At 54.4% G+C, this 9,568-nt stretch overlaps 1 protein-coding gene across 1 annotated transcript in view; it reads right to left on the bottom strand.

Annotated features, from left to right (window-relative positions):
* Positions 1 to 1,261: 1,261 nt before the first annotated feature.
* BDKRB2 (bradykinin receptor B2) overlaps positions 1,262 to 9,568 on the bottom strand; it is a 32,845-nt gene continuing 24,538 nt past the window's right edge. Inside the window, exon 2 of the mRNA XM_022576162.2 lies at positions 1,262 to 4,035. Within this exon, the coding sequence (XP_022431870.1) occupies positions 2,946 to 4,028 (1,083 nt within the window). The 5' untranslated portion in view covers positions 4,029 to 4,035 and the 3' untranslated portion in view covers positions 1,262 to 2,945. The remainder of the gene's footprint in view (positions 4,036 to 9,568) is intronic.

The following is a 9,568-nucleotide window of genomic DNA, read 5'->3' as shown; positions in this document are numbered from 1 at the left end:
AGAGAGAAAATTAGCGGCTACCAGAGGCTATAAAGAGGAAATGACTGCTAATGGGTGTGGAGGGATGAAGGTGTTCTGGAATTAGGGGGCAGTGATGGTTGCACAACCCTGTGAATACGCTAAAAGCCACTGGAATGGGCAAGGCACAGAACTCCTATCTCAATAAAGCCGCTCTAATAAAGATCTCACTGTAAGGTGTCAGCCCCCCGCCACTGGAGATGGTTCTTCAGGAAGCAAGAACTCACAAGCCCCAGAAGATGCAAAGTCTGCCTATCGGGGCAGAAACAGCCCAAGCCGAGGCCGGATGCTCTTCATGCAATAAGGCACCTTGGGAGCTGCTTCTGTGACAATTTGCATCCCCCTGTTAAGGCACAAACACACAGAAAGCAGGTGGGCTTCTGACCACACTCCTGAAGAACCGCATGGCCTTAGCAGGTTATTTCCCTCTCTGGGCCTAAGTTCCCACATCCCGAACTGGCAATGATACAGGCACCTCCCTACATGAGTGGTCGTGAGGGTCAATTCCAAAAAGAGCTCAGCAATGGATAAACAACAAGGTCCTATTGTATAGCACAGGGAACTATAGTCAATATCCTATAATTAACCATAAAGAAAATAAATAAATTAGAGCTCAGCAGAGTGAGAGATATTTTCATGGAGCCCCTTTGACCTCAGCCAAAAAAACCCCACGAACAAACCATTAAACTTTCAGCCACGGCTATTGCCAAATTGTGTCCTCCTTGCTCAACCCTGACCCCAGCATTCTCAGGGGCTTTGGTCAGAGGTCAGGGCTGTGTGGGGCTCCGCAGCGGGCCCGGGGATTGAGTAACTAGGAGGTATGGAATGTGCTGTGCGGGTCACAGCTGGAGACTGCACCTTTGAATCATCAATGGCTGCATCATCGGCGGGAGCCTGCATCACCAGCACTAGTTCCCATTGGGGCACCTGGTGGGCAGTTGGCAATCCTGCACTGGGCCCTCACCCGCCCTGGCCAGGACAGACTCAGGAGCTGGGCCCAGCGCTTGGTTCTGAGGCCACCATAGGCCCCTCTGGGCTTCTCCCCATCTCACCAGCTCGCTGGGGCCAAGGAGGGTCAGGAGTTGAGGGCCGCTCGTGCTGCCTGGCTGGGGTGGGAGGGAGATAGGAGGGAGCTGAGAGGGAGGCCTTCCCAGCCTGTTTACACCTGCTGAGAGCCCCGCTCAGACTCCTCCAGATTGCAGACTTCCCTGAGTCATGCCCCATCCGTGAGCGAAGTCCCTCGGATGAGTTAGCTCCCTTGCACACTTGTGGGCATCATTCTGATGGTGATGATGGTGATGGTGATGATGATGATGATGATGATGGTGATGATCGAGTGAGTGCTTCCAGGGCGCTGCCTGCATTACGCGTCCCGAACTCCATTGCTACTGAGTGTGCCTCCCTGCCTAGACTCTGAGGGCTTGATGTTGGCGCCTGGGAGGTGCGTTCTCCGTTATCTCCACGTGGGCCGGCCACAGAAGGCAGATTATAAAACGTGTAGAAAAAGAAGAAACGAATTCCGCCTGGAGGACCTCGGGCTTGGGGCTAGGGCTGTGTCTTAAGCCTCTGGCCAAGGATGCTGGTCCAGTTTCATCCTGCCTGACACCTGGTACCGGCTTTCCGCCCCGTCCATCACTGCCCACCCCGCCCTTCGGCACAACGACCCGCCCCTGCCCCGCCCACAGGAGGCAGAGCCGCGGACCCCTCTGCAGTTGCTTCTTTGGGCAAATGATCTACGGGTTGGGGAGGGCGTTCTTCCACCTCCACTGAAGACGCTTGTGTGTGCGCACGCTCGCGTGTGTGTGTGTGTGTGTGTGTGCACGTTGATGGGAAGGACAGGTGGTGGAAGGGAGCTAACATATTGAGCACCTAGTATGTGTCAGACACTGATGGGTGCTTTACACCCCACCATTAGCTACCGATTCTCCTCTACGGATCTTTTGCTGAACCTTTGTCTTTCTCCTTATAATAAATTTATTCCTGTTCTGTGGGCGTAATAATGCCTCACATTTACATAGCACCTTTCATTTGTCAAAGTACTTTTATGCCTGTTAGCTCCTTTAATCCCCCAACAGCCTCGTGTTACAGAGGAGGAAACCGAGACAGGGACACAGCCACGTGCAACCAGTTATAGGCTGAGCTGGGGCGGGCTCTCCTCACCCCTCTGCTCTGCCCCACCCACAGTGCCTTGCTTGACCGTGGCTGCAGGTGCTGACTTATCCCCACATGAGTCTGCAAGTTCCTTCAGGACCGAGACTGTACTTTCTTTTTCTTCTCTTACCCACAGTGCTCAAGGCTGCGTATACAGCAAGTGCTGGATAAGTGCTTATTGGGTTCTTCTTTGGTACAGACCACTTGTCTTTCCATGAGGGGAATGAAAGAATCCTGGTCTCCAGATTCACACCATGGGTCTCTCAGAGTTTAACCTTCATCAACCTGAGAAATCATCCTCCAAGGTCCTAGCTGAGTGGATTGAAGAAACCCAAGGCAGAACTTCAGCTGAGCCCTGCGCGGGCACTCAGCTGCTGCACCAAAGCTGGGTGGCATTTCTGGAGATCTGAGCTGTCGTGCTGGGGCAAGGTGGGACACCGCATGGGAGGGAAGCTCGGTCACTCCTGTCCCTACCCCCAGGCTCCCTCCACTCCTGGGAAGCAGCAGACTGGTCTAGGGGTGGCAGCAAATAAGAACAATAATACTCTTGTGTTTCTGGAGCCCTTGGCTGTGTACCAGATCCCTCCAACCTCACAGCCTTGTTATCTGCAACTGGAGCCGGGAAGACATTTACTGGAGACACCGACCCACTGTCCAAGGTCACACTTGGGATTCCTTCCATTCCTCCTGGGTCACATCCTGAGAATCACTGTGCAATAATCTTCACCCGCGTTAGTAGCCCTGGTGACATCTGCTCACTGGCTGCTTCCCACCCACTACGACAGTTTGTGAATCTGGCATTCCACTGAGATGGAGGTCCGCAGCGTGCCCATGGAGTTCTCCGTCTGGCTGGGCTCTGCCCCGCAGCACCCTTGCCGGCACAGCCGCCCGTACACCTCCCGCGACTTCTTGCGGAAGCTCTTGCCCACGATCACGTACACCAGCGGGTTGAGGCAGCTGTTGCTATAGGCCACGTAGGACGCGATCTGCGTGAAGACGTCGACCACGTGCTCGTCCCAGCAGCTGGAGAGGATGTCGAGGCGCTGCAGCGTGTCCAGGAAGGTGCTGATCTGGAAGGGCAGCCAGCAGGCGATGAACAGTAGCAGCACGGCCAGGACCAGCACAGTGGCTTTCCTCTCCGTCTGGGTCTCCTTGAACTTCTGCATCTCGTTGTTGCGCAGCATGCGTATGATGTGCACGGTGCAGAAGGTGGTGACGCTCAGGGGCAGCAGGAAGCCCACGGAGTTCAGGAGGCTGTTGGTGAAGACCTCCCAGCTGCGGGACGGGTAGATGATGACGCAGGCGGTGACGTTGTGGCCCTCGGCCCCGTACTCCCGCATGGTCCGGAAGACCAGCATGGGCACGCTCAGGAAGAGCGAGCAGCCCCAGATCACCAGGCTGTAGAGTCTGGCCCAGCGCACCCTGCGCATCCGGCCCACGGACATGGTCTTCACCAGGGCCAGGTAGCGGTCAATGCTCACCAGCATGAGGAAGTAGATGCTGCTGTAGAGATTCATGTAGAGCACGGTGTTCACCACGCGGCAGAGGACTTCCCCAAAGAGCCAGTCGAAGTTGTTGGTGATGGTGATGGCCCAGAAGGGCAGCCCGCAGGCCAAGAGCAGGTCAGCCACGGCCAGATTGCCCAGGTAGACCTCCGCCACCGTGCAGCTGCTCCTGTGCAGGCAGAAGACACTGAGGACGAAGGCGTTCTCGAGAGCTGCCAGTATGAAGAGGACCCAGAGGAAGGGGGACTGGATGGTGTTCAGCCAGCTCCACCAGTCGGAGTGGACGCAGCTGCTGCTCTGGGGAGGGGTCCCGTTGAGAGCAGGTTCAAGGGCTTGCAAGGTGACATTGAACATTTTGGCGCTGCAAGAAATTGGAAAAGAGGCAGTTACACCTCAAGGTCACAAGAGGAAGGAGAAACAACTGGTGCAGAAGGAGGGGGAGATGCTTCCAGAAGGCAAAGTCAGGGGTGAAACCCAGGCCCTTTCTGTGTGGTGTTCAGAGGCAGTTCATGCACACCTGTGTCCCCAGGGTCCTGGAAAGGCTCCTCTGCTCCTTGGACTTAAACTGAGAGCTCTTGTTCTTCGCCTCCAGGCTCCACTGGGATGTGTACTTGACCAGCATCCGTCACCCAGACTAACAAGCGTGAGTGTTAGACCCTGGACCTCCTCGAAGCTTCCATGATGGGAGGATACACAGCATATTCCTTCCTTATCACAGGCCCCCACCCCCACAAGGGCGCTGGTCTCTTTCAGCCTCTTGTGGCCTGGCCATGGGTGAGCAATTTATTAGAAGAGAAAAGTGATATCATGTCAGACAGGGAGATTCCAACCTGGCTCGGAGACCACAGTCCATCTGCCCACTCCCTGTCTCCTTCTGGCAGAGGGCAGCATCATGCTTCCGTACCTTCTATCAGTGTAGCATTGATGATGAGCGGAGGTTGCTTGATGAAAAGGGAGGGGAAGGGGCTTTGGAGCCGGACAGTCCTCTGGGTTCAGTCCTGGCTCATTCATTAGCTGTGTGACCTTGGGTAAGTTAATTAACCTCTCTGAACCTTAATGTTCTACCTTGTAAAATGGGAATAACAAAATCTTCTCAGGGTTGTGGTGGGGACCTGAGACAAGGTGCAGAAAGCCCCAAGCACTGCACTTGATTCAATAAACATGAATAATTACCTGTTTTTTGTAAACTTATTAAAATAACCAATGTCAAACTCCAGCACCACTGTTGGCAGATTCTTGCTCTTATATTGGTGATTCCATCATTAACCCACTGGCTCCTCTTTCACTCTTAACTCAGACCAGAAGTGAGACTCAGCCCAGGGGGCAGTTCACTTTCTGGGAGTTCCTCTCCGACTTCAGCAAAGAGGCATGGGGTTTTGATAGACTTTGGCTCCAACCCTAGCTGTGTTGTCTTGGGTAAATTGCTTGACCTTTCTGAGCTTCCACCTTATTGTTGTAGAGTCTTGCTCTCTCCCTGGCTTGCCTTGCATGGCTCTTGCAAGGTTTAAATCAAAGAGTAGGTATGAAGACACATTGAAAAACTAAAAGCACAATGCAAAGGGCAGGACTAACTGGGCACTTTCCTAGTGCTCCGTGGGGTGGATGAAGGAAGGTGGAGGTGGAAGGGCTCTTCCTGGGCAATTGATTGTTGGGTAGGCTCGTGGGGGAGGAGCTGAGCAATAGATCATGGGAAAGAATCTGCTGATTGTCTCTGGGATTTCCCAGAAAACGTCCTGGAGCAGCTGGCTGGCTTTGAGGGGCCAGACTGGAGACGTGTGATGAACTCATTCATTGATGCAATTTATCTTTAAATGCTTCTTGAGCATCTCCTCTGTGCTGAGCTCCACCTTGGCTCTAGGGACCCAGAGGGGAACACCACACGTCTCCTGCCCTGCCCGAGCTCCCAACACCTGCCACCCGGTGTGCGCAATGAGCGCCGAGGGGTGGGAGGAGGGGCAAGGGACACAGATGTGGGGGGAGGAGGTTGGAGGTAACTCTGGAGCTGGGTCTCAGAGGATGAAGAGCATGTCAGCAGGGGCCAAGAAGGAAGGAGGGCAGATCAGGCAGAAGGAGCAGCTTGAGCAGAGGCACAGAAGTGGGGAAGCCGCTGGTGTGTTCTGGCAGGTGGACTAGATGTTGGATGGGGAGGTGGGAAGTGGCAAGTGATGCGGTTGAATAAGGGGATAAGGACAGTCTTCAATGGGTGCTGAGAAAGTGAGGCTTTGTCCCTATTGGAAATACGCTCTAGAAAGGCCCTCCTAGTGGAGGGTGGTTTTAATATGTCCACAAATTCTTCGATACTCCTCCTTTCAAAGGGTGGAGTCTAATTCCTCTTCCAGTGAATGTGGCCAGACTTAGTGACTTGCTTCCCACCCGTGGTGGCAGTGACAGTGTGTGACATCCAAGACTAAGGCATAAGAGGCTTTGCAGCTCCTTCCTTGGCCTCTTGGGTTGCTTACTCAGGGGGAGGCTAGCCGCCATGTTGTGAGGACACTCAAGCAGCCACATGGAGAGGCTCCATGGAGAGGAACCAACTTGCCACCTTGGTCATGGATCCTCTGGCCCCAGTGAAGCCTTCGGTTAGATTCTGTTCCCTCGGCCTGTGAGTCTTCCAGCTGAGGCCCCAGACATCACAGAACAGAGACAAGCCATCCCCACTGGACCCTAAATTTCTGACCCATGGAAACGGGCAGGCTTCTCTGCAGAGCCTCTGAAAGTAAGACCTCCCCTACGTGGTCCCCTTGGTCCAGGCTTTGGCCCGATTTCTGCAGGTACAAAAAACTTGTTTCCTTAGTGCCCCAGACCTGGGGCGCTGCTGTCTCTCATGGTCCAGCTCTCTAGACGCTCAAGTGTCACACCACACGCTGCTTGTTAATTTCCCCCACAAGGTAGTTCCTAGCCAACGGGATGGCACCTGGCCCACACCTGCTCTGAGAAGCCACAGGATCATTAGAAGGTGGCCTGGGGAGTGCTTGACTGGGAGTTATAGGGCTCGTGTTCCATGACCCCAGCTGAGATGGCCATCTGGTCATGTCCATAGTAGGTCACACCCGACACAGGACCTAGAGGCCCAGCTGGGCCCAGCTCCCCCTTTGTCTTCCTAACACTGCCCCCCCTCAGGACTGACTCTCCCTTTCCTCTGCTTCCACTCGGGATCAATTCCCCCCCCACATTCTCTCTTTAGAGTGTTCAGACCTTCCCCAGAGGTCAGCCTTGTGTTGGAGATGTCCCGTCTCCATTGGAGACATGCCACATCTCTGTCTGATTTCTTGTGTTGACTTCAGAATTTCAATCTTTCTTTTCACGTTCACCTGGGGTCATTCACACGTGACCACCTGTGTAATGTGTGCTTCTCCTCCTGCACACCCCTCCCTCAAACAGAACAATCCACGCCCTCCGCCCCCGGCAGGCCTTTGGGGATTGGAACACCAGCCTCCCCAGCCCTTGAGAACTTTTGTCTTTGGGTTTAACATTGCCTGGTGCTTCACGTGTTGTCCCGGAGAGGAAGGGCGTGCTCTCCTAGGTGTTCTCCGGCTTGTCCCCTCCCCTCTGCCCCATAAATAGTAAATCGAGGAATCCCTTTGACTCAGCTGAAAGACGCAGTGGTGGGCGCGGCGTCCTCATGAACAGGTTGGATCATTGATCTCCTCCAGGCAGAGGACACACTAGGACTCAGAGGGGGACGTGAGTAACGGCCTGCCCAGGCTGACTGGAGGAGAAAAGACAGTTAGGTGGTGGGACCGGGGACCATAAAACACACGCGTTCTCCACTAGGGGAGAGAAATGGAGGCCTTCGCTTAACAAATATTCATTAAGCGCCCATCACACACTGGGTGCCAGGACGTAATGTGAGGACAGGCACAGTGCCTGTCCTCCGTGGGCTTATGGTCTCATGGAGAAGCCAGACACGACCCAGTCACTAAGTTACTGAAAACTGACATAAATCCTATGAAATAAAATGCAAGGTCCCGTGACAGCATGGAAGGTGGGGTTCTAATCCAGCCACGGGCAGGGGCTGAGTGGATATTTGTTATGAGACCCGAGGGTGAGCAGGAGTAAACTGGGTGAAAGGATGGTGGTGGAGGATGTCTGGACAGAAGGAGCAGCAGGTGCAAAGGCCCTGGGGCAGGAAGACGCTGGGTGCGGATGTGTGTTAGGCCCTGGTGGCTGGATTGTGGGGGAGCCACAGGGGCAGTTGCTGCCCGTTTGTCTAGGCACAGGATGATGGAGACTGTAGAGGATCGAGTCCAGAGGCGTTTAGGGAGGAACACTGACATGTCTGGAGCAGAATTGGACATGGAGAGGTTGGAAATGAGGATAAGGAATGCTGCCACCCCCATCCTGGTGCTGCTGTCTCCTATGAAGGGAATGAATGGGAAGGGCTAGCTTGGAGAGACAGGATCATGTGGTTAGACTTGAACCTGTAAGGTTTGAAGTGCTTAGAGACTTGCACGTGGGTCTGGAGCTCAGGGGAGGGGGCTGGGCTGGAGGACAGGCTCGCCCTGATGCAACGGAGATGAATTAGACACAGGATCTCCAGGGCCTTCGAGCCTAATAGACGAATACAGAGGGGTGTTTCCAATCCACAGCTCTGGTCAGTGCTGCAACGTGCTCTCAAGTTCTGAGCCGGGTCCTCACCTGAGCCCCGGGGAAAAGTGCCGGCCTTTCTGCCCCGTGGGGCTTGCACTGATGCAACCTCCCTCTCCCTCTTCAAGTTCAACTGCACTCTCAGGGAGGTAGGCATTGGCCGCACGCTTGCCTTGCAGAGGAAGAAACGAGGTGCAGAGAGGTGGGGTGACTTATCCAACTGCCGCTGCTGGTAAGAGGTGGAGGTGGGACTTCAACCCTTCTGGTGCCAGACCTGGAGCTCGGGCCAGTATCCCATGTGACCTCTGGCTGTCTGGGAAGGGTGTGAAAAGCTGGGCACATGCATGCGTGTGTGTGTGCGTGTGTGCGTGTGTTTAGCCACGCATCTGCCCTGCCCTAGGTTTCAGCAGCTTCTCAGCTAGAGGAGCCTGTGCAGACCCTGCGCACCCGGCTTCCAGAAGCCCAGCTCTCCCAATGCAGTTGTGGGAGGTGGAGATCAGTTAGCAGACAATTCTGGAAATTTGAACACATTAGGAAAAAAAAAAAAAAAAAAAAAAGACGGGGTTGGTAAGCAGGAAATAAAACCAAAGATCTTCAGTTAACACCCAGAAAAGGTTTCCCCAAACCCCCAAGCTAAGCTGAGGTCAGGATTTTGAACTTGCAAGAGACGCAATGCACAGCAAGTCCTTTTGATTTTTCGAGGAGGGGGGTTAGGGGAAGGGAAGAAAGACCTAGTAGAATGCTTTTCTGAGGGGCCCAGCTGGGCCCATGGAAAGAAAATTCAACTAGGGGTCAGAGGTCATGTATTCAGATCATTCATTCCTCAACGGCAATTATTCAGTGTTTTTCTGGTGCTGGAGATTAGGTGGGGAAGAGTGAAGCCGAGCTTCCCTGGCCCCCATGGGGCTCTCTGTCCAGCTGAGGGACCTCAGCCTGCCTGCTGAGGTCACCATTTCCACCAAGACAGCGACAGCCGCATAGCTAACCCAGGGTCTCCCAACTCTGTCACCCTGGGGGGATGGCAGCCCTCCCTCACTGCCCTCTGTTATGGGTCTGCACGGCCAGGTGTCCCCAGATCTGGCAGGATCAGCCCAACTGGACCCTAACTGTTTGCTAATGACTGTCAGCATTGCTCTCCCGTTCAAAACAAAGCTGAGGGCTTTTCTCTTTCAGGTGTGCGGAGAGCAGGCAGTTTGAGGACCAGGGAGAAGGTAGGAGTCTGAGGCGACTCTAGATTCTCTGCATCTGCTCCACGTGTGGGAGCATCCATCACCCCCTGCTTCTCCCCAGCCCTGTCCCGGGAGTGT

Source organism: Delphinapterus leucas, chromosome 2 (genome assembly GCF_059928025.1).
Source record: "Delphinapterus leucas isolate spDelLeu-1000000601 "Yukka" chromosome 2, BTC_Dleu_Yukka2, whole genome shotgun sequence".
Classification (NCBI taxonomy): domain Eukaryota; kingdom Metazoa; phylum Chordata; class Mammalia; order Artiodactyla; family Monodontidae; genus Delphinapterus; species Delphinapterus leucas.
Note: the sequence above shows the minus strand (reverse complement) of the source record. Positions and strands in the feature narration are given on the sequence as shown.